Source organism: Clinocottus analis, unplaced genomic scaffold (genome assembly GCF_023055335.1).
Source record: "Clinocottus analis isolate CAN_PGR_092001 unplaced genomic scaffold, fCliAna1.0.p SCAF_15, whole genome shotgun sequence".
Taxonomy (NCBI): domain Eukaryota; kingdom Metazoa; phylum Chordata; class Actinopteri; order Perciformes; family Cottidae; genus Clinocottus; species Clinocottus analis.
Genome location: NW_027175876.1, coordinates 11,488,923 through 11,513,830, shown reverse-complemented (window position 1 = coordinate 11,513,830; position 24,908 = coordinate 11,488,923). Strand labels below are relative to the sequence as shown.

At 40.0% G+C, this 24,908-nt stretch overlaps 2 protein-coding genes across 2 annotated transcripts; both read right to left on the bottom strand.

Moving 5' to 3' along the window:
* Positions 1-1,363: 1,363 nt before the first annotated feature.
* Positions 1,364-14,381, bottom strand: tmem214 (transmembrane protein 214). Its single transcript, XM_068577340.1, has 17 exons — positions 14,082-14,381; positions 8,884-9,074; positions 8,291-8,441; positions 7,949-8,083; positions 7,736-7,818; positions 7,437-7,542; positions 6,520-6,601; positions 6,109-6,210; positions 5,261-5,402; positions 4,587-4,678; positions 4,365-4,413; positions 4,087-4,194; positions 3,836-3,953; positions 3,649-3,745; positions 2,944-3,112; positions 2,646-2,797; positions 1,364-1,664 (listed from the first exon to the last, which is right to left on the bottom strand). The coding sequence occupies exons 1-17, from the start codon at positions 14,236-14,238 to the stop codon at positions 1,538-1,540; spliced, it is 2,061 nt and encodes a 686-aa protein (XP_068433441.1). The 5' UTR covers positions 14,239-14,381; the 3' UTR covers positions 1,364-1,537.
* Positions 14,382-16,937: 2,556 nt separating this feature from the next.
* Positions 16,938-24,460, bottom strand: LOC137785834 (microtubule-associated protein RP/EB family member 3-like). Its single transcript, XM_068577358.1, has 8 exons — positions 24,332-24,460; positions 21,957-22,024; positions 20,667-20,791; positions 20,421-20,566; positions 19,537-19,696; positions 18,594-18,730; positions 18,242-18,385; positions 16,938-17,239 (listed from the first exon to the last, which is right to left on the bottom strand). The coding sequence occupies exons 3-8, from the start codon at positions 20,785-20,787 to the stop codon at positions 17,171-17,173; spliced, it is 777 nt and encodes a 258-aa protein (XP_068433459.1). The 5' UTR covers positions 20,788-20,791; positions 21,957-22,024; positions 24,332-24,460; the 3' UTR covers positions 16,938-17,170.
* Positions 24,461-24,908: the final 448 nt, after the last annotated feature.

Sequence of the window (24,908 nt, the reverse complement as noted above, 5' to 3'; positions counted from 1 at the left end):
CTCATGTTTTAAAGGTCCAACAAAAACTAACTGTTTACCGCTTTTTTGCTGACAAGAAGTGTCCGAAAAGTAAGTCCCAACAGCCACACAAGGGCAGACGTGTAAGGATAGGACTGAAGTTCACAGCTGAGGGAAAAGAAGTGGCAAAAATAAAACCTGCAATGCCCCATGTGTTACGCTCCAGCTTCAAAGTGGTCAGCACATAAGGGAACACAATTTGAAATACTGTGTTTGGTGCCTTGAGATCTTGAGACTAGATTTACTTCATGTTTTATCCTGAAAACACATAGCAGTGCAAAAATAGTAAACATACTTTGTTGATGGAACAAATACTTTTTGACTTTTAGATGGCCATCCGATAAGCGTTAACGTAGAATAGACCAACCAATGGGGGTGAAGTCTTTATTAGAAATCTTTTACAATAAAAAGTAAGACATTAGTCATTGCCATATCGATCATTACATCCCATTTACAAAGAAGGGTTAGTGAATCAGCTGGTCAGAAAGGTTTACCCTCACCAGATGAGGGGGTTATTCTTCATTCTCTAGGGTACAGGAGGATGTTGGCACGGGATTAATCATCAACATCCTATTCTTGCGAATGAGCTTGTTGATCCACACAGAAGATCATCAGCCTTGATGTGAACACAATGGCTTTTTTTATTAGCTTAGTTGTTGAGCCACTGATGGCAAATGAAAACTCCAGAGAAACTACAGACAGCTGACAAAACAGCAAAGACGAGACAAGATGTGCAGGACAGACAGACAAGATAGCAGGTAGATTTATTCTTCTTCTTCCGGATCTTTTAGACAGATGTGAGCCTACTTCAGGGTCATGCTGTCAAACTCTAAATCTTCTGACGGAGTCAAGCCAGCAGCAGTTGTAACCTCTTTACCAACAATATTTTTCCTGTTGAGGTTTCACCGACGTACACACACAGACACACAAACATACGGCATCTGATCTGACTTTGAAGGGTAAATGGACCGAGTGTGTGAGATGAAGCGGCACTCCGACGAGCTTTTCAGTGGCTTGGAAAAGTCTGGAATATCTTTTTTGGTCTTCTCCCTGCCCTTTACCACATTTTCACGTCACACTTTTTTTTTGATATATATATCATTAAATAAAAATGTTTTATAAATCTACAAACATTTTCTATAAATTACACAATCTGTTTAACCCAAAGGTTAAAGCAACAGCTGAAGTTTGCAGTAGAAAACTCAGGGAGAGTGAGAAAGAGAGAGTCAAGAGACAGAGAGACGACCTCTGCGTCCAGTATTGACAAAAAGATTGGTAGAAAAAAAAAAACATTTTACAATATCCAACCGATTTTAAAAAATTAACCAAAACATAGATAGATGGGTCCTTTTGAGTGAGTTTCTTCGTTTAATCCCACAGTGTCCAATCACGGCTTGAGAGCCGGCATATGGAAAGGCAGCCTCAGACTAGGTCAGCGTGTGTGTGTGTGTGTGTGCGCGTGTATATAACTTCATGTGTGTATATTGTGTACGTTAATTAGTCAGCATCTGTGAGGTCATTACGCCCGCGTCAGCAGCTCCTGAGCCCACGTCTTAATGGCCGACGTTGTGTGTTGGAGCAGCTGCCACGTTGTGTTGGTGAAGGCCAAAGCGTGGCCCTGCAGACACGAGACAGACACCTCTCCACTGCAGGAAAACAAAAAGGAAATAGTTTGAGAATTTGCTTTTACACTTAATGGTTAAAAAAAAAACAACAACACTTAATTCGGCTTTTTGATTTGGATACCAAATTAATTTGCACAGCTACGAATCCAGTGAGTTTGTGTTCTTACATTGTTCTCAGTCACTGCTGCCTAGTTTCAAACCAGTGATTTTCTGAAATGGGTTGCATCATCAAAACCTGAGAAATGTCTGAGCTAGTAAAGACTTAAAAAGGTTACTGCACACTTTCACATATTTATTGTGCTGTAAATCATGTGACCGTACTGTGATGAAAGCACATTAATGCTTTTGTTAATATTGAAGTTGATCAAATAATGAAAAAGCGTTGATAAGGCTGATAAGTCAAGACCTACAGGCTATCTACTGTTTAAATGAGTCCTGAAGTTTGCAAAGTCAAGACCAATGTATGAGTCCAGACTATCCCATGACGTTTTTTGTATTTGTGAAAAATAAAACATTGTGTCAATGTCGAGTAAGGGTTGATGGTAAATGTAGTCCATTGAAGCAACTTGCAGTGCGGTCAGTGTGTGCTATATTGACTGAGAAAGTTCTCCTGCAGCCAAATCTGCTGCTCTTTCTGCATTTAGCGCTGTCACTTGCCTCGACCGTGACTCAGAAAAGGAGGAAGCGCATGCCGTTTCAGCTTGGATTTCTCTGGGCAGCCTGAGGGGTTCGCTCTTGATGCTCACTCAAAAACAGAACCTCATTGTATTCGCTTGTATTGCAAACTAGCCACATTTCTAACCGCGTAAATGAAATCTCAAATCATGAGTGCATGTGATGTTCAGGAATGTATTGCTGCAGTTGACTACATTTACCGTTTACACTGATTGGGCATCAACATAAAACCGTTCTCATCCTTTTATTGTTAACATGAAAAGCAGCTTACATTAAAAAAAAAGGGGACACAAAACGCATGTTAAAAGGATGCCTTAAGGTACTGACTTGCAGGAGTCCTGTAAGTTGGTCCACGCTTGTTGTAGCAGTTCAGAAATATACGCCAGTGCTGGCAAGATGTAGTTCTGATGGAGGGAGAGGAGCAGCGCCTTTAAATACGCCAACACCTGGAATACACTGTCGGGAGTGTTGGTGTTCACCTGGGCGAAGAAACACAGAGGAAACACACAGGTCAACGACAAGAAATAAAACTGCTTCAATTTGTTACCTCTTTGATTCCTCCCTCAGAACCCAATTGGAGGTAAATGAAAATGACTGTCAGCAAAGGACAGTTTTACAGCCTTACCCATTCTATGGCCTGCGGTGTCTTTTCTTTGACCCAGAGAATAAACTGCGTGGTGTTTTCAGAGATGAAGATGGCTGCTTTTTTAGTCTTTTCCAAACCTTGGTCCATTAGTGGCCCCAAAACCCGTGCACACTCAGAGTAATAATGAGGAGTGTTCGTCTCCAACCAGCTACAGAGGATACAAAAACACAGAATAAAAACCCAAGTTGATGATTTATTTGCACATACAGTTGCATGCAGATGCGTCTTGATTATGTCGGTGTGTTGTCAGCCATTGTTTTTAATGTTAAGTAGTCGACTGCAATGTTCCATTTTCATCTATGTTTGTTACCTTGTTACATTTGTTACATTATATTGTGACTCCATATATTGTAACTCCTTTCTCATATTTTGTCATTTCCATCAATGAAGTTAAAATATTAACACATCTGATTATACCACTACTAGCATGACCTCAGTGCTTACAAAAAATACTGAATTATTAATTAATTCATTAATTAAGCCCTGCATGATAGCGTCAAAACCCTGAACATTATAGGCATCATAAAAGTAGAATGTATGGGAGAGCAGTACTGGATTGCATTAAATTGTACAGGTGTACCTAATAAAGTGGTCACAGAGTGTCTTTTATAAGCCAGTAAAGCAGACTGAACAAACTTTGGTTGGACTAGCTAACAGAAGGCTGGACAGACTCTGAGGTCGTACCTGAAGCCCTGTTTGGAGTAGACCTGTATTTTGCTCCAGGCCTGCTGAGACACGGCTGTGACCCCCGACTTGCGCAGATGCAGGGCTGTGGTGGAATCTGTAACGCACAACGCACTTTGTGAGACCTCAAAAACAAACAGACGCAACATGAAAAATAAAATAAGGGGTAAACAGGACCGGGACAGACCTGCGAAGGAGCCATGAGATCTGACGTCATGAGCGATGAAGCCGGCGACAAACACAAGCAGAACCATGAGCAGTTTGGACCAGGGGAACCCACGGCCGCGCATCTTTACCTGCAGATTCTGGAAACAGAGAAGGAAACACTGAGCAAGCATTTTACACGAAACCAAACCTTTGACAATCTAATTGTAGGGTACATTCACAGTATATATTCTATAAGTTTAATTTAGCTTCTGCAGGGACCGCTTAGCTCACCTGACACAGGCTATTGCAGTCCTGAAGCTCCGGAGATTCGACGCCGTCTTTCATCTCTTCATTCGTCACTTTGAACGACTGGATTGTTTCTTCAAGGTTTTTTCGGAGCTTTAGATGGAAAATAGAGCACAGCACTCAACATGAGACTTTATATTTGTCTATTTATTAATAAAGCTGTTGCTCTCCGTACGTAAACATGCACTAACGCACTCATTAAAGTATACTATGTAGAGCCAAGCTTGGTTTATGAACCATCAGGCCTCATGGGGGGCTCGTACCTTTGGGGGGAGGACGCTCCAGGACTTCAATAAATGATTCAACAGCAGACTGGAGAAGAGAAAAGCGGGGAACAGTTAGCTCCATCTGTCAGTTCATCATATATCATTTTACACACCATTCCCTTTCACTTCTGTGAAAATGCATTTGGGACATACGTGTTTGTCAGATCCTCTGTTTTCTGTTCGACAATTTAAAAAAGAAAGAAGAAGCACATGACTCACCTGGACTGGGCTAAGTGTTTGGTATAGAGCTGCCTCCACACTCCTAGACTCTGGACATCCACACACAAACACTCTGTCATACTGCTGAGCAGCTACAAAAACACATGAGAGAGGAAGAAAGACTCAATTTGTGAATCAGTAATTCTCCATAATTCCTTCTTTACCTCCAACCAGAATTAGTTCTTATGATGAACAACAGTGATAGCAAAAGCAGAGTACGACTACATCCTCCTCACACATAAATACTGGCACTTCTTTTGCCAATTAGACGATGGGTAATTGTGGAACATTAGTGCAAAATGCAACTACAGAAGCCATTGCTCTTTAATCCACGAGGGACACTGAAACATTTTCTTTAGGCTTTTTTAATAACCAATTTTGTATAATTAAATTAAATTTAAGTGGACATTCCTTTATCAGCGACAATATTTGGCCTGTTAACCAGTGGTATGAAGTTGCCGGGTAGTCATTATAAACATAGTTATAGTATTTTTTGCCATTTACCAACATGCTAGCGTGACTGTAGTGTTGATGATGCTGGTGACCACAGTAAGGCTGTTAACAACAAACAGTAAGCTAGGTCACTTATCAAAATGAGTCATGCTGCTGTACGGAGCTAAACTACACTCCGGCGACTGAAGCAGCACTGTTATGTAGAACAGATTGTTTCTTACCTCTTTCTTCATGTCATCTGGGCAGTGCGGTGTGGCTCTGGACAGAAAGGATGGCAGGTATGTGTGTAATGTGCTCTCGGGTTTGGCTCCGAATGCAAGAACCTTCAGTCGAGGGTAGAGACGCCTCAGCTGCTCCTGAAGGCTGAACACAAACAAAATGCATTATATGATTATTTTTTAGAAAGCAAATAGTCACTTGAATGTACACATTTTATTTGTATTTTTTTAAACGCTGCCAAGCACACTAAACCGTTCTCGATGTGTTCTCATAAAAACAGTTGATGTAACAGCAATATATAATTTACAAAATCAAATGTTTCATTCATGAATGAAAATATCAGCCGTTTCCAATTTTTTACAGGTGGAAAACGTTTTTTTGTTGTTGTTTTTTTAACAACCAAAACTCTTTTTTCAATTCGTCTAAGTATTAAAATAAGAGCCATTTCCAATAATCTTCTTAAATTAATTCAGTGCAACCACAGTCACTACCTGTGCTCTTGTCCTGAAGTCACTTATTGTGATTGTTGGATTAAGTGTCATTTGGGGATAAACATCCAGGCTAAATTCATTCATTCATTTATGCTCAACAGTGTACACCCACTTCTTTATCCACTGTGTATTCATTCACTTCAATTCAGTTCAGTTTATTTTATATAGCCCGAAATCACAAATACAAACTTTGCCTCGGAGGGCTTTACAATCTGTACACATAACATCTCTGTCCCGGGACCTCACATCGGATCAGGAAAAACTATTCACTCTTCAAAACTATTCATGCTATGCACTGGGATTATTCTTCAATGAAATCAAACAAAAGGGTTTCATTGATTGCATTATGTTACATTTACCTTGATGTCAGGGCGTTCTTGGGCATGAAAGCAAAATCTAATAAAGGAAAGAACTCTTTAGGACCCATGATGCCGAATCCCTTTGTCAGGTTTGCATGAAGTCTGAGGAAAGAAGAACATGAACGGAGTCAAAGTATGGTTTCATTTTGTACAACATTTTAAAAGAAAAGAAACACTTCATTCTTCATATAATAAATCCTAATATGTTAAAAGCCAAAATAATTCTTAGTAACTACGCACAAGATGAATTCAAAAGAAAGGGAAGATCAGAGATTATTCATTAAGTGACGTTTCACACAAGGTGGATCATATTTGTGACATTTCACACAGGAATGTCATACATATGTGAAATTAAAAGAAAAGAACTTTTTCGTTATATTTTACATTAACATATTTCTGAGGAGGACTTACAACAGAAGTCTCTCCAGATATGCAATGGCGTATGAAGACAAGGCCTTCACTCCCAGCACAGGAAGCATGATGCCCAGCCACACTGAAACACAAATAAAGACCTTCATGAATATAAAAGGAACTTCTAGTTCTCACATAAGTGTGTCAACAGTCGCCCTTTTCCTTTGATAATTATTCAAGTGGACACAAAATTGAGCGCTGCAGGCTTTCTTCTGTCTTATCAAAGGAAAACAAATCCCCACAAAGATACTTTCGATCATACGTCTGTAAATAAGAACTGAAGCATTTTGTTCTTGTGCCATTCACTGTTGCACTTCTATTAGATATCACACTACAAATATTTTAATATCAGGTCAATATCTTGCCAAATCAAAATCAAATGTAGGCCTGAGACTCATACAGTAAACTCTTGATTGTATTTTAAACAATATTGGAGTGATTCTAAAGAAGCATTTTATATAAAGCAACCTCAAGATGATACAACATATTTTTTGCACTTGCAGCTTTGCAAACTGCCTAAGAGTCAGTGGACTAGTGTCTTTCTTTGCCTTGGGCGAGTCGAATGAGACTCAATAACCTTATTATGCAGGTGGTTATGCAATCTTTGACGAATATTTATGCTCTCCTGCCCACATACGAACATCCACCTCACAGCCTCAACTAACACCAGGCAGCAGACCAGGCAAGCGTTACCATGTGTTTAAGCTCACAGATGGCCGTCACTGGATGTGTTGCTGCTCTACTGTGCACTGTTGCTTCATTAACCCCTAGCCCACAATTTGTGGCGGCACATTTAGTTGAGAAATGGGGAGAAAGGGGAGACAGACTGGAACTAATACAGTGCAGAGGAAGATAAAGACACATATTCAAAGTCATGTGTCATGAGTGTGTGCTTTGTGCGTTTGACTGTGTATTACCTCTTAGTCCCTGGCTGAGGTCATAAAATCCAGCTTGGCCAAGAGCCCACATGATGGTCAAACACTTCACTGGACGATTCTGAACTGATCGCAGTAACTCCAAATACTAGAAGACAAACGGGAAGAAGGGTATTAGAGCAACATTATTGCAAAAGACAAACCCCCAGGACATTAAACAGATTTTTAGAAAAGAAAGCTATTACATAACTAGTATTGTTACTTATTTAAAGAACATTTGTAGCAGACAAGGGCAGTGATCTGCAGGACTCAAGGACACACACACACACACTTTCACTCACTTCTGGCAGGTTTTGGGTGGCTATCCTAGGTTTGTCCTGTAGGATTGCCTGAATGCAAACTCTGTAGCCATGCAGAGGTTCTCCTGGAAATGGTGAGAAAGAGATGGTTTGTGTCTGTTCATTAAATGTAACCCTCCCACACACACTTAAAAATATACACAGCTGAACACTCACTTCAATGCACTACCTCAAAATGTGGTGCACCGCATTTACCTGACTGTCGGTCCATCTCCCTGAGCATAGTATAAACACAGTGGTCGAAGAAATCTGGTAGAATATCACTGCAGCGTCCGATGAGGCCTTTGATCACTCCCTTCAGCTCTTTTCCTGAAAGGCAGTATGGGTAGTCTGGGGACAAAAAGACAGAAGAGGGACATGAAATTAGAAAATGAAATTAAGTCAGTGCCTTGCAGAAAAATTTAACTGAACACAGTTGGTTTCCTTCATACAAATAAAAATACAGTAGAAACTTGTCTAAAGGGGCCATATTGAATGTGCACAATATTTTCTTCTCCCTCTTGCATTTAAATAAAACAAAGTCCCAGTTTGACAAACCGTGAGCATAGCTGCTGAGCGTGGGCTCAGTCTCTGACGCGGTCAGATTGAGGTTGAGGTATCCTGCCAGGTCTTTGACCCACACTGACGGGTTGTCTGGGAACAGGGTCTGACTGCGAGCCAACTGCTGCTTCAGGTCCCCAACATCCAACTAAAAAGGGGACAAGACAGGAGAAGGATGTACACTCAGAAACAACACACCCATTATGTGAAGAGGAGACCTCGGTTTCAGCATGTGATAGTTTGCTTGGAAGATGCCACAAGGCGGTATTGTTTCTGTGGGCTTCTATGAAGATATTTAAAAGATTCTGGATGTTCTGCAAAGTCTGTTGCATTGATTTTTCTTTTAAGCGACTGTCTGAGGAAAGCCAAATTATCACCACTATTGAGGATGATAAAATATCTGTTTTAATCTGAACTTTTAGCGACATAGAAAGAGTTTCAGGGCAAAAGGCGCACGCACAAAATCTTTTAAATAGTTGTTTAGCTTTTCCTTAAACTGCAAGAAATACAAATGTTCAGTTATAAGCTTTTGATTGTGAACAAATTTTCGGATCCAACAACCAACAAAGTTTCACAAAGGCAATACTTACAGTTTTGAAGGCTTCCTCAAGGGTCTTAGGAGCTGCAGGGGTGACTGGACTGCTGGAGTGGGATTTCTTGGATGGTTTATTTGATGACTTCTTATTTTCGGACTCGGCTGGTGGCGGAACCTGCTCCTTGTTCTGTTTCTTTCCCATCTTCTCAAAGTTGTCGTACAGAGTCTCGGACATCTTCAGGGGTGCTGAAAGGGAACAAGGCAGCTGTGGTTCAGAAGTGTCCATGTGCAGATCAGAGAGTCTATACTTCTTATTTTTTCTAATGAAGCCTCTCGTCCAACTTCTTTAGTCTTGCATAAAACGTTCTCATATCAACCCTGGGTTCTGAAAAAGTTAATCTATGAAACCATGGCATTCTCCTCCCTCCTCCCTCCCTCCCTCCCTCCCTCTTGGACTTGCGTAATAGGCTGTTATTATCCAAGACCATTTTCATGCAACTCTTACTCCACTTCACAAAGAAGAGTTAAAACAGGCAGCATGTTACATGCATAACTGTCTACTTTATTTCAGTTAATGTTAAAGCTTGACCAGCTTTAAAGGTCAATATACTTTGTATACTGAGGTAGCAAAAGCCCAGGCAGTTAAGCAGTAATCTTAAGTATCCGGTATTTTCCAGAACGTTTATATTTTTATTGCCAGCATCTAAAAGCCTTAAAAAGAAAAAGGCTGGTATCTATATTTCTTTTAGGGAAAGAAAATTGACAACCCTAACACATGACTGTACTCAATGTGTTGGTGCATCAATATATTCACCCTCAGACCAAAGATCATTCTTTCCTAAATCTTCAAAAAAGAGGCAAAAATATGGTTCCTTTTGCGTCATTTCCTCTTACTTATACGTTTGTTCAGGAATATTTTCAGCTGTGGATTAATACAACAACTTGTGCTCCAGTGAGTACTTCAGACAGCAGGATGCTGTGTGTGAGGTTGACTCTACAGTGCATTTGTTTATTGAACGTTTTGACTTATTATTGCATTTTTGGACTACTACAAAGGAATCTTGGCACTGTAGAATAAGTTACATTGTGGTTGTATAACTCTATTGTTGGTTTTGACCCTTTAAAAGTATGTTTTCAGAATAAGACTAAATAATTGAAACTCATGACGTTATTAAAATCACAAATAGCTCTAAGCTGAACTAACGTAGCAAAGACATCTTCAGTATTCAATGTGATACAACTGCACACAAGATCAGACACACCAACTAACTTGAGTTGTCGTTGACAGAGGTCACCAGTTGTTCACTGGTCATTCAGCCATACATGTTGCTGACAAACCTCCGTCTATATCTGGTCAGCAACAACACAGGGCTGTGATGCCAAGACAGGACTCGTTTCATCACATCATGGGATCAGTTCCCCATTATTCTTCACTTCACTAAACTGAACACTGAAGTCCGTGGTCTTCTCTGTGAAGGTCTGAGCTTAGTAAGCGTTACCGGAGCTGAACAGCGACGAAAGTACCGAAAGACTGACAAATGAGGTAATCTGACCGGGTGTCTGCGTCTATAAATACTAAACAAATATCCATACGAGTCAGGAAGTCGGTCATTTCCAGCAGCAGCTCCCAACATGCCACATGCAGTCCCAGGGCACAGACAAGAGAGGCCACTCAACTGATGAGGAAAGGAGGGGTTGAAATAAGTAAACGACAGCTTTAAACTAATGTGCTGTTACACAAGTTTGCAACAGAATCAACACCTGTTTGATGACAGTAATTATTTCCTTTTAATTGAAACACTGCACTGTGTTTCTGTTTTAGAAGTCACTTTGAAAGGATTTTAATTACTTTCAACGCCCTTCGGGGTTTGGCTCCACGAATGCGGTACAACAGCAATTACCAAGGTTTTTGAGCTTGTCAAATCATTAAGTTGACATTTTACATGAAAGTATATTTTTGAGGATGACACAAAATCAGATATGGTTTCCAGTTTTGACATGCACATTGAGTAATGACAAAGATGATTCCAGACATAGACACTAAACCAAATTCCCCACTGCACCTCAAGCAAAGTTTGGAAAAGAAGGACCCGAGTCGAGCATTTGGCACAGTCACGTGTTTACCGCGGTACTTTTTCTTTTCTTAATGAAGAAACCAAAGGTAACTCCTTCTGTAATTAAAAGAGCCCAGACTAGTTTCTAAGAAGCTGGTCAACATCACTAAATTAAAGAACAAAAACACTGTCTCAGTGAAAACCTAGAAGGATTTAATACAGAGTACATGTACAGTCTTTGAAGAATAACTACGCAAGTCAAAGTGTAATGGAAACCTACATGGTCTCGTCAGTGACACTACTCTACATCCTTGCATTGTGATTTTTAAAAAAAAAATGTTTAAATTAAGCTCCGTTTATGAAAACCTACTGAAATGAAGTCGTCAGGGAGGTGTGTAGACCTCTCCGGGATCAGGTACCGTCGGGTCTCCTATATAGTGAGTAGTGAGTGACGGAGTGGCTTTGGACCCAGCACCAGTGTTTTTCAGCAGAGGGTCTTGGTGGTCTGGTGAAATGTGATATGAGCAGTTGAACCCAGCATGCCCCCCCTGCAGGGTAGGTGGACTGGGAATGGATTCTCACACCAGCAGAAGAATATCTGACAGGATGCTTCACATATAGCTACAGAGCAAACCATTCTCAGACACTCCTCAACAACACAGAACAACAAGGCATGTCTTGCTTATCTAATCACATTTCTCTCTCCATGTGTACTGTCATAACAGGGCCACGGCCAACTTTTATCTGGCATTATTAGGACACATGTTGTAAAAGATTATGCTTGTATTTACTTTAAGTAGAGATGAAAAACGGATTAATTAATAATAAGTCAGCCGGAATGGCAGCTCAATCAGTTTATTAACATGTTGGATTTTACATAATCTCCTCTGTGAAAAGATGACCACTTGTCCAGACACGTGAATTGAAACAAATTCAATATAGGTGTCATATCAGCCGTCTTAAATGGGACTTTCTCAAGGTGAAGATGTCTGTAACATGCAAACACACATTAAGTTATTTAAGTATAAATATCTTGGATCGATGACAAATTATAAGTCAAGTAAAATCAGGTATTATATATCTAACATTTTTTTAAATATGTTTACTTCGGAAAAATGTATAATGTACACAAAATACATTAGTGGGTACACATCGCACACCGTGCTCAGACTCAGATAAAAAACAGCTCTGTTGACATTATATTAATGGCTGTTAATGGCTACTTGTTTGCCCCTTCACATAAAAAAAGAGCCAAAATCAAGAAGGCAATTGATTATAGCATTGGTATAAATACAATCTTAGCACTTTTCATTCCCTTTTCTTTTTGGACAAAACCTTTACACAGACAACTGACAGACTTTGGACGAGCTGATTCACTGATAAAACTGGTGCATAATCGAAATGCAATAATTTGAAGTTGCTGTTGAGAGGGTGCGGTCGTGGTTTCTCGGTTTGGTGAATGCAGAGTATGATTAAAACAAACAATCCATCAAATATTTGTAATTATAGTCTGCCAAGTTTTGCCAATAAAGAATCATCACACAGTAAACTGTCAGAAGGTACAAGGTTACTTTTTTTGAGGGGGGGCAGATTAAGCTGCTTGGGCAGAAATTAGTTTCTTAGGTCTTTTCAAACCCCTCATTAAACATCGGTTACATTTTTTCTACGATAGAACACAATCTGGGCCCCCGGTTTGCTGTGTGAAGAATTGATCAAAAACACATTAATTCAAGAATGTGCAACATGTGAGCACAAAAATGAAATGAACCTAGATTTCAGCACAGAATCCACTCTACAAGCCAGGGCTTTAAAATCAGGCAATAATCCACAACACATCTTTCATCTGATCATCACACCCATCATCAGCTGGTATTGAGCTTTGTTTATAGTGGTACATTGCTCATCTTGCTTTACACACACTAAAGCCTGGAGCTTTTGGGACCCCTGGAGTTGTGGGACTCCAGGGGTCCCACATTACCCAGTTGGTAATCCAGCCTTGATCCCTGCCTTAGACCCGTGAGGAGGATGTGGAGAAGTTTGTAGTTTCACTATGATCTCCAGGTGAAAACCAAACCATTGATTATTAATGTGTGAAAACATATTAAATCGTTGCATCCGCAACCAAAATGTAACCATGTAGAACTTCAGTTAAACTATGGATAAATATATTGTCCACTCTTGAATTCTTCAAAACATATGCCTGGCTTTATTCTATATTTTTATTACAATCAAGAAAACAAACGGTGCTCTTGAACGCTTAAAACTTTACAACTTCCCTATCAGCCCCGAGCCCATTGATTTCAGACCTAAAGCTTAAAGAATGGGCCACAAATACCAAAACATTTCCTAATCATAATGAGGTAGCGCATCACCTAGTCCAACAGTGTGGCTTATTTATGCTTTTTAATAACTTTTGAACAACATTGGAGGAATACATTGTATAAGGGTTACACAAACAACGAGTTACTTGATCATAAGATGCTTTATTTGTTGACAACCAGACACCAATATTGTATTACCAGCCTCATCCCTTCACAAGGCCCATGTAGCGGGGGGGACACAGAGGACTTAACGCTAAGTCACATGTGATAATTGATCACTCAGCACAGTGACAACTGTCCTTAAAGAGGGGAAATAAGCTGATGCCTGGTTGATTAGCTTAACTTTGGATCGTCGAAAAACGACACCACGAAGGTGCATTATTTTTGTACGTGTAAAAGCACCCAAAATAAAAGACCTAAAAAGGCCAGACAGGTGCTGGCACGTAGCTCCTAAGTGATGACGTCGCTTTGTTGACACGCCGCTCGAGAGGCTGCTAGCTAGCTAACGTTCAAACAAGCTAGCGCGTTCTTGTAGTATCTTACAGACGTTTAGCATTCATGTTTAAATGAAGGCGTCATCAGAAATAAAGAAGCTAAAGAATAGTCACTCACGCGAACGGGTAACACACCAAACGGGACAAGCCAACAGAAACACCGTAAGACGTAACGTAACCGTTACTGCGCGGCGCTAGGCTACGGCGGCTATAACGAGTCACGTCGGGTGACAGCTCTCCGTTCCCACCGAGTCACAGCCTCCAGCGCTACGAGCGGAAAGGCTCTCATTTAACCCGTTATTTAAGCTCGTAAACGAAGCTCCATCCCCCTCGCGCACACAGTAACTAGGTCACGGAGCCGCTAGCTGGGCCGTGTTCACTCACGTCTGGAGGGCTGGTTGGACTCTCCGAGGGCTTTTCTCCCCCCGCCACCACCGGGCTTCTTGTCGGACGAGCTCTTGCCTCCTCCCGCACCGCCGCTGCTTTTCTTCCCTTTCTTCACCACCTCCCATTTGCCGGCTGAGTTGGTATTAGAAGCCATGTCTCTGGTCCAGATTGTTATAGTTGTTGTATGTATGTATGTGTGTGTGTATGTGTGTGTGTGGGTGTCGTGGCACCGTGACTTCCTGACTCCTGCTTCCCCGTTGAATGAGACAGGACAACTCGACTCAACGGCTCTGATCGTTAACCCGTCCGCGTGCCACGTCTCTTTGTCGGCGTGACGTCAGAGCGATGCGATGCGTATGTATAACGCTCAAGTTCATACAAGTCTACGTTTTTATTAATATGGCTCAAAGTAACCCCTGAGTTTGTTACCACCAGTCAATTTATGCTTCTTATATATGTCAATGTAAAACAAAAAATGTATATATATGTCTTTAAAAACACAGCGATAGAAGAAGTACTCTGATCCTTTACTTATTAATTAAAAGCACTAATGCAAGTTTGAAAACATGTACACGTCCTGCATTCAAAACCTTGGCTATGCAAGTCATACAGTTTCAGCAAAATTCACTTGAAACATTCATTTTGCAGAAAAATATTCCTTTCCAGGATGATGTTTTTTGATTTATATTGCTGCTGCATTGTTGTGTATGTTGCATGTTACTGCTGTACATGTGTACGGTTATAATTATTCAATGTATAAGAAAAAATCTTATCAATATTCACCAAATATGGACTCAGATGGTTTTCACTGAACAAGGAGAGTATGACAAATTGTGATCTGAAAACTAACTGAAGACAAATGTAAAGTTAAGTTAAAGTACAAGTCCCTCAAATTCCAACCTAGCTTAAGTAAAGCCTAAGTACAGGTAATTTAATAACTATTTACTCAAGTACACCTGTTACAGCTTGTCTAAATATTAATCTTGTATGATAAAAAATAAAAAATCACTCATCACAGCAAATCACTGAAAAGCCTTATCCGTATGCCACGTAACTGAATGCTATTCAACATTTTAAACTAGGACAGTCTCTGAAACACATTGTAGACCTACATTCTCATTCATAACAGTCCTGTTGGTTTCAGTCGGTCAATGCTGTTATATGTAGGCATATATTAAAACTACAATAAAACTGGGGTGAGTTGATGTGTCAGTCACAGCGAATGTCTGGAGTTACAGTCCAAAAGTTCAGTCACTCATTTCAGTCTTCCTGTGAGGTCCTGATATAATGAGGAACATATATGTGAACAGTTTAAACAGCAAGAAAAAAAAGGCAATGATGGAGGCCTGTAGTTTTTAACTAAAACTGCGGACTTCTGTCTGGCTGCCATCTGTGGAACAGGCCGAGACTTTTGGCTACAGTGTCACTAAAAATAGGCACTTAGTCACTTAAATGAGTCACTTAATGTTTGGCACAACCCTCCTGGATCTCTCTCAAGCCCAGAAGGGTCTTCAGCGTTAGGGTCACTGACCACAGTGGACGTCCTACTGGGTCAATATGTAAATCTATTTGTGCTTGCATTTCCTTGGCAACCCCCCTTCCCTCCCTCCTCTTTCTCTTTGTCCCAAAATATGTTCCAAGTGCAAATACTTTCTCTGCAACATGATGGCAAGACTGAACATCCCTGTCATAACAGTGTGTTTGTGATGCATTTCAGAACTAGAGAACAGCAATAAACGAGAAATACAGAACACACCAAGGTATGTTTTGTTAGTTTTCTGGAGCATCAGAGCTTTATTTAATTTCATCGATAAACGATGCAACTTTTATCACATCGCTAGGGTTCATTATGTTTGCTGGTTCAAATCCTGGCTGTCACTCACAAAAGCCCACACCAATAGTAACTTCACAGCCATTGTGGCGTTTTAACGCTTTGCAGCAAAGCTCAATTTATTACACGAACAGAGGAGTGATGATAGCAGCTAAAATGTTCATCTTAATTAACACAGTAAAACATTAGTATTTAGTAGTGTCAGTCTGTAATTCTACTTATTATTTGTTCATTCATCGATTTTAAAGCCCGACATTTGTCTGATAAATAACTGTCATACTGATACCTCTAACTCAACCATTGAGGAATTCAATGCCAATAAAAAACAAACCTCTTTCAAACAAATCTAAAAAATATAAAATGAAATCTTCCTGCATCTTCTCTGCTTGTTGGCATTTTTGGATAATTTCAGTATGTTTCGCTACATTTGGTGCAAGACCTTCAATTTCCCCAAACCCAAACCCACTTAAAAAAAAAAAAAAACATAAATAAATAAAGACATAAATACACCAGGCCGTCTCAAACAAGCTGTTAAAAACAGTCATGAGTAAACCCTCTCTGGTGGGACACACTTAGATGAGTAAATGCAGACTCTTGAGAAGGATTTCTTTATGCACGTGAGCAGTTCAAAGTCTGTGATATGTCCGGCAGCTAAATGTGCGTCATCGTATTCAATATGTTCAAAATATATGTGCAGGCCTCCCTCCTTGGAGGCTTAACACCCTTTATAATCTCACCTTGTGAAATTTACAACCAAAACATCCTTAAAACTGGTCACATTGTGTGGAAAACTATGTGGTTTCGTATATAAACTCGGCAGAGCACCCTGATGCACGTGTGTCTGTGTGTGGAGTCACCAATTAAAGTGCAAGGTGAGAGAAAGTGACCTGCCTCTTGAGACAGACAGATTGATAGCAAAGCACTATTGGCTCCAGGATGTCAGTGCTGGATCCATGTAATCTCATTGATTTTACCCTGCAACCATTCTAGCAGGCTGAACCAGGGGTCCACTCTGGTGCCAGGCTGCTGGGCTTGAGTCCAGACAAGGTCTGGGTTAAGAGTTCTTTGATAGTTTGGGAAGATTGTGCAACAAAGTCAATGTCAAGGGTATGGACAGCCACAGACAAGATGGGAGAAGTAAGGGCAGATTGTAAAAAGTAAAAAAGAAAAGAAAAGAGGTGGGGGATAATGACAAGAATTAAAGTAGGTTCTGGGGTAAAAGTAGGGGGAGGATGATGAAGAGAGGAGGAACAATTCAGAACTCTTCCTGGTCTCCCTGTTCTCCTTCGTCAATGTCTTCATCCTCCGGTGGTGCAAATCCGTCCTGCAGAAGAAGATCGAGGTCAGTGTACGTCAGGAGGAGAAGCCTTAACATTTGTTTTTGAAAGTTTTACTTGTTGGTGCTTTTGATGAACCTTATTGAGTTTGCATACATCTTTGTTATTTTTGAGAAATTCCCCCATTTGCCACCTTACATCATTCTGCAGTAAATAGGACCAATAAAGTAGAAATCTTTTAGCTTTAATAGGTACATCACTTTCACGGGTCACTGTTAATTTGGTGATAGTCGGACCTCTTAGACAGCTTAAAGATACCAGTCACAAACATTGCAGATGTTTTAAAAGTCAGGTAAACATGTAATTTGAGGGAATGGCCTGAGCCTACTTGGTGTGCCATGTAGAAAAGGTTCATCAACAGTCGCTTCAACCAAGCTTAACATAATTTAAAATCCCAAAGGTTAACTTATTATTCTATACTGGCATAAGGGGCGGGGTCCATTTTGGAAATAACTGTTATGCTTTTATGTGCTAACTTTCTGGTTTGACTAAGTATGTTTTTATGTCTGTTTTACCAAATACCGACAAAACACAAAAAACAGGTTTCAATAATTGGGGTGGAAAGCAGATTTCTTTGCTTTGTACACCCACAACTAAGTTTCTAACTGTCATTTTGCATGTGCGCAACAAAAACATCAGTCAAGGAAAGTGTAAAGCTTGATCATTACACGTAGATAAGATGCATCTCTGTATTCAAAATAGTTTAATTCAAAGTCTGAACATAACCAACAGGCACAAAGTTGCCTTTAGAAGTATAAGTAAGTTCAACTGCTGAACATTTGACTATACGGAAAAAACATGTTTCCAAATGATCTGCACAAGTTACTTGTGTATATAAATGTACTGAATATGACTTTCACTGAATTGGTATTGAGTCCAGTCTCATATCCGATATGTGCTGCTATTATTGTATTTAAGTAAACACTGTAAAAATGTAAAAGTCTTCTGTACTGATGCATGTGCTCTGCGTGGCATTCGGGTGTCTTTACCTCTGTAGCGTACAGTACATCCAAGATTTTGTTAAGGATCGGGTTTTCTTTGTCCTGGCAGAGGAGCTCGATGTCCCTCAGCTTTCCAAAGTAGAAGTCCCTCTCCTTCTCCAGTCCATCTACAGTCAGCTTGAGGTCCAGCATCTATGAGCAGAGAGAGGCAGGTTCAGTTTGTGTGTTTGAGATAAATATAGAACAAAACAACTGTATACTGTAATATATAATCAACAATGACCACGAATCAAAAGAGCACTGCAAAGTGTTTTAGTACAAACAACAATAAGTATTTAATTATGAGCGAGCACAGGGTGTTTTCTTTAGAAATAGCTGAACAGATCAAACCAGTTGGTACCTGCTGGTTGAGCTCTAGGAGCTCAGTGTCTCCTCCGTTGCGGATCGTGGGACTGGTCTTGCGGGCTGCTGTTAGGTTTATCTGCCTCGAAGGGGGACAAACATTCTTTGGTGTCGTGGGAGACGTTCTCGTGGGGCCTGGAAGAAAAAACACACACAAATGTTTACATAGATAGACTTGTCTGGATAGATGCGTTGTGTGTTGTTTTAAGTCGGACGTCAGTTGTCAGTGTGAGAGAACAGATTCACAAGTAGCAGTCGACACTGGGTTTGTATGAGCTTATGCTTTACTTGCATTACATGTGCATGATTTTGACCCAAAGCATCAATTTATGCTTTAGGTCCCTCTTATTTTCTTTACTGGCGTGTGCAGATGCAGTGAAGACACTGACAAAGGACTGAAAGCTATTGTTGGTGTACTGCCAATGTCATAACCTTAAGACCCTAAAGTCCAGTCCAATCCGTCAACAAGCCCCTCTTCAAGAGATGGGCCAAATTGTCCTCACCTTGTAAAAGTTTCCTCTGCCTCAAGGCCTTAAAAACTGTAACCGTACAAAATAAAATAAATGAATATGTTATCCTCGTTTTGTAGCTGTGTACTACTACAGAGATACAATCAGTGCCCCGAAGACAGCCCACAACTAGCAAAAATAGACATTTCATAAACCAGGTAACTCACTGTGAATGAAGTTAAGACTCAGTGCAAGCACCCACACCAACACCGCCACACACACCCACACACCAACATGCTCTATGTAGGGGACGTTACCTGGGCAAGAGGGTCTTTTATGTTTGTGGCGAATGGGATCTGTGTTAGAGGTGGGGATGTTTGCATGGAGAGGTGACAGCAATGAAATGAAACCTTTGGGTTCACACACAACTGAGAGTGACAAGTGTGTGTGTGTGTGTGTGTGTGTGTGTGTGTGTTTATGTGTTTGGTGTACCTTGGTTGGGTGGAGGCGGCGTTCCCTCTTGGCCCTGCCGTGACATTAAAGGATCGTATTCTTTCCCATCATAGTTGGCGTCAAAAAACTTCTTAAACCACTGTAGGAACTCAAAGTTGTCCTGGAACTTCCCCTTCACCAGCCTCTCCACGGAGATGATCTGAGAGGAGAGGAATCATCCTGATAATGTTATTTAAACAGCAGAAAAGACAACCTCTTGGATATGGATATAAAATAAATGCTAATCCTTGGAATGCCAGAGTAAATACTGCTATGGGGACAGTTGGTTATCAAAGGGTCACAATATGCCAGGTGTGTCTCCCTCTCCCAAAAAAATAAAATAAACACGGCTTGAATCTCACTCAATTGTCCCTCCCGGCTCTTCGAAGATGACAGCACAGATATATACAAACTGGGATTTATTCGTAAATCTCATTGAGTTACTCTGGAGATGGACCAATTAAAAAGATGTATAAGGTTTTTTTTGAGCCACGACAAAAGCCAAAATGTGGCTTGACTGATTCGGGTAGGCCTTGTTTTCAGCCTCGCCGATGACCAGAATGCCTTCAGCTACTGAAGCAGTTGTTGATCCCCTACCGGCCTCTTCAGAGGAGTGAGGAGTTTCGAATAAACTGGGAATAAAATTATAATTACAAACTAATATTTTGGGGCATTACAGAGCCCATATTTAAGACGCTGTGGACAATGTAATCACAACATCCCCCGTTGTTACACGTCTCCCCGCCTCTCATTAAGCCCAAATCTATCAAAATAAAAACAGAACTACCCAAAGAACCTAAAACCTAAACAAAAAAAAAACTTTTATTATAAAGTCAACTATTTTTTTATATAAAAAACAGTAGCATGTATTTGTGTGTTCTCACCTTGTCCACATTCATTCTCTTGAATGAGGCTTGTAAGACCTTGAAGTTGTTGATGTATTCATGTTCCAGTTTAGCATTGAACTTAACTTTCTTCATTAATATGCAACCTGGAAAGAGCATGTCCATGAACTGACAGTAAGCAGAACCTGGGGGGAGAAAACAATTTACTTTTAGAGCTTGATATATACATTTTGAATGGAATGACAAACTCGACATTTAACAGGGAAAAGAAAAGTGTGTGTTTACCTGAACAGAGCTGCTCAATCTTTGTGTGTGTGAGCTGCAGAGAGTCATTGACCCATGCCAACATGTCATGACGACTCAGGTTCTCTACAGTCATAGAGGTGGAGTAAACATTCACCGCCATCCTCCTGGTTCACAAAAACACACACACATATCATCTGCAACAGTTAAATGATTGATTTTATGAAGACTGATCAATACTTTCAGTCAACAGTTTGATGAATTAACTATGTTTGTAAACCTCAGATTAAAAAAACCCAGAAACAAATTACAGCTTCATTTAAAAAGGGAAAATGTGCCAACTTTTATGTGGACGTCCAATCAGTGTTGATGATAAATGTAGTCGATTGAAGTGCTTGTTTAGTGACGACAAAGCTGCAAAATTGGTTGTTCTTTTTGCAATCAGCGACATCTTTTAAATAGTTAAAGAAGCCAGGGGGTTCTCTCTAGATGCCCCTCAAAAACTAAACTTCTATGTTCCTTTGCTTGTATTGAAAACTAGCTGGGTTTCCGACAGCGAAAATAGCATCCCAAATTAGGAGTGCAGAGGAAGTTATGGACAGGGTTACTTTAACAGTGTTTTGGCTGACTTGGATATTCAGCCGTGTTTATTTGAGCAAGAGTACACGGTGGAAGATATGCAGCGTAGAGAGGCCTCGGCTTAGATACATGTAGGCACCAGGAGAGCTCTGGTATCCTGTCAAATGTAGCAACCGCTGAGGAATTCATTGCTTCATTGTCGACATTTACCATCAACACTGATAGGACATCCTACATAAACAAAAATATGTGTATAAATTGTTTGCAATGTTCTTATTACAGTACAAGTTACATGGTCAAACCTGAATGTTTTAAATGTTTGACATGAGTTATTTTTTTACAAAATAAACCTCTGATTCCAATAAATCTTTTTTTTTTTTTCAAGATGGAAATACACTTAATTAAAGAGAAGTATTATGAAGAGCAATCATCAATGTTTTTCATTAAAATCATAGAAACCATTCCTTCCTATTTTATTTGGGTATAATTTTGATACAGTCTGATTTTAGTTGCCTTATTTGCAGTTCTAAAATGTGTTGTTCCTGGTTCAACCACATTCAGCCCCTTCTAACCGTTTTAAAAAGTGCAGTAAAAATAAAGCGTATTATTAATATCGTTATGATTATGTAGCAAATGTAAGACACTTGCGTATTGATACTAAACTGCGGTTAAATAAGGTCTAGTTATATGCAAGATTTACTCGCTTCATGGCCAGGCAAATAATAAACATGAGAAAACACACACTTTACTCACCTACGCTGGGTGTGTGTTTGGTGCAAACTGTTCAAATCTGGTTCTGGTGGAGCACCTTGAAGAAAGACCTGGGGACAGAAACACGGATCCTTTGAGATATCAGTGATGCTACACAATTCAGACTGCACCATGAAAACAATCACACTTAAAAGTTATTTATTGTACAGGCAATTCTACAAACCTGAAACGTGTCTATATATATCCTCTTTGAAACATAACTATCTCTATACCTCTGTGTCTAGTGTTCAGCATAGCATGCACAGTCAGACTGGTTTAGCGTCTTGCACAAGAGCGTCCCCACATGGTTACAAAGGGAAACAACACAGATAAACGTACAGCCACTCACTCGGTCACTAATCTCCACTACAGTTAATCCGTTTAGCCCAGGTCGAAAATGCTGTAACCCATCATGGTGCACAAAGGCAGTCAGTTCACCAGGAAGAGGCTCCAACAGGCACACAAACTAATGCAGCGACGAGTCATCACGCTGACCACTTGTGATGAGGAAAAATCCAACAATAACAAAATGTTTTCTGTGAACTGACTGCATTCAAATTAACACTTTCCACCAGGCAAATGCTGCTGCTTTGATTGCTTGATTGCTTTTATTAGCCACCACAACCAATAGCAACTAGCTGTTAACTTTATTTTTCATAGTAAGTAAAACCCTAAACCTGGGCTATTATTTAACTGTTAAACCTGGCTTTGAATTATCTGTTCTTATTATATTTTTCTATTTTAAGAGATCTATACTTTGTTTTAGATAGTTTTGGACACTCATACCTGCTGTTGTATCTTAACTGGGCATTGTTCATTCTCTTTTTAAAGTATGTGACAGTTGTATTTCTTTATTATAATATGGTTTGTAGTGTACATATGATTGCTCTTTTCTCCAACTGACTGAAAATGTCTTACCAGAGGTTTGTTAAAATCCCAACAATTCTATAGTTTCAGTGTGAATTTGAATATTTACAACTACATGTGGTCCAAATCAATGTTTGTAATTATTGAAAATATTGAGTCAACAATTTAGTAGCAGTTGTAAGATATGTAAGGTATGTAAAAAAAGATCATAAAAAAAACCTGCAAAACCTTGACATACTTATCAGCACTGTTCTGCTGCCGTACGACACCAATAACAAATCATAAAGCTGGTAAATAAAATAAGGTGAATGACAGACATACTTTTGCACATGTATACAGTAAGCTCCAGAAATATAGGGTAAATCAAGGACATAATAGAACAAAATATATTAATTCGAAAAATAAAAAAGAATGAGTTGACAAAACATAAAATGTTCCCCTTTCAGAAAAGAAGCAGTTTAAGGTTAGGAGATATATGGTTACACAATAACTGGGCAAATTGTCTTCATTTACGATCCATCCTGAGGGAACGTGTTGTACAGCAGTTGCAGAAGGAAGCAGACGAGAGTGCACATATAAATGTGGGTTTGAAACTAGAAATTGGGGACAAAAAGCCTGTTCATTTCAGAGTTTATTTTGCTTCCAGACTGCCTCGTCCACAGATGATGCAAACACGTTAATACAAATAACTATACAGTCATTGAGACGTCTTGAGACACGTGGAGCACCAACATGCTATTAATAGACAATTAACCGTATCAGCCACTACAGCCAATAAAAACTAGCGTTAACTGTTCATATTTCATTACATTAGTTATCAGTAAGTAAAATTTAAACCTGAACTTTCCCAACTTCCCCCGGATCAAATATATCTGGAGCAAAAATATAATAAACACCGAGCCTCTTTAACCTAATTGGTTATCTCCTGATCAAATTAATTTACCACCAGTTATTTGCCTCCGGTTACATTGAGCAGATATAATAATTCTGACCATAATATAAGTACGTCACAACACACTTTAAGCCCTCTTGCGTGTTGTGACGGAAGGTGAGCCTTCACAGCCCGGTTCCGGTCGGGGTCGCCGGTCCAGGTTGCGACCGTTGACTTTTCAGTCCCGAGTAAGTGCGACAGCCACCGCGCGCCTCTACGATCTTGTCTGTCACGTTACCGCCGCTAGCTGCGAGCTAACGCCGCGACAGTTTGTTGCGACGGCAAGGCTTTTGGGCTGAATTTAGAGAGTTACCACACAGTTTAATTCCCCCGCAATGACGTGAGCGAAGTAAGGATATACCCTCGTGTAACTAAGACAACACTCTTGTTTCCAGCCTGACGTGCCCCTCTCCGAGGGCCTTATCGGGAACAGATACGCACATTGACAATGACAGAATAACTGTCATCTACGGGACAATACAAGTATTTAAGTGGGACGTAAATGAAACTAGCCGTTAAATTAAGTGTGTTCAAACGTAAAGAAGCCCATGTTAAGTTAAGTTGAGTGCATATTACTCACTGAAGTGCGACGTCGTCCCTCTCACAGCGTCCCGTTGTGTGTAATGATGGGCTTTACTGTTGCTATAACCCGACTGTTTCCTCGGCAAAGTTACGCGAGACTGCTCTCCCTCCTAAGCCGTTGGGAAAGTGCGCATGCGCATGGCAGTTTGAGGCTTTTCACATTACTGGTATTGCAACTGGTGTTCCCATGACGAATAATGGAGAGAGAGAAATACAGCAGCGGCCCATGTTTGGTGATAAAACTGAGCTAGTGCAAGATCCTTTAACTAACAAAGTATAGCAATACAAGTAAAAGTCCTGATTTAAAAATGGTTCAAAAATATCATCAGGTATTATATATTGTATCATCAAGTAGTGTACTTAAGTAGAATTTGTAGGTACTTTTACATACATGAGAATTTAAATGTTCTGCTATTTTATACTTCTCATCAACTACACCGCAAGGGAAAATATTGTACTTTTTTCACCTGTACATTTATTTAACAGCTGAACTTACTTCATCAGGATTTTCCAATATTATAAAATATGATACTGTTGATACAACTCCAATAGTATGCTATATATATATATATATA

What these genes read in the sequence shown, in the direction of transcription:
- tmem214 (XM_068577340.1), bottom strand. Translation starts at nt 14,238, where the DNA reads ATGGCTTCTAATACCAACTCAGCCGGCAAATGGGAGGTGGTGAAGAAA. An exon ending in CCTCAGCCAGGGACTAAGAG is followed by an intron (nt 6,602 to 7,436) that starts GTAATACACAGT and finishes TTTGTGTTTCAG; the next exon opens with TGTGGCTGGGCATCATGCTT. An exon ending in AACTTACAGGACTCCTGCAA is followed by an intron (nt 1,665 to 2,645) that starts GTCAGTACCTTA and finishes GTTTTCCTGCAG; the next exon opens with TGGAGAGGTGTCTGTCTCGT.
- LOC137785834 (XM_068577358.1), bottom strand. Translation starts at nt 20,787, where the DNA reads ATGGCGGTGAATGTTTACTCCACCTCTATGACTGTAGAGAACCTGAGT. An exon ending in AGAGAATGAATGTGGACAAG is followed by an intron (nt 19,697 to 20,420) that starts GTGAGAACACAC and finishes CTCTCCTCTCAG; the next exon opens with ATCATCTCCGTGGAGAGGCT. An exon ending in ATGTACTGTACGCTACAGAG is followed by an intron (nt 17,240 to 18,241) that starts GTAAAGACACCC and finishes CTTCTTCTGCAG; the next exon opens with GACGGATTTGCACCACCGGA.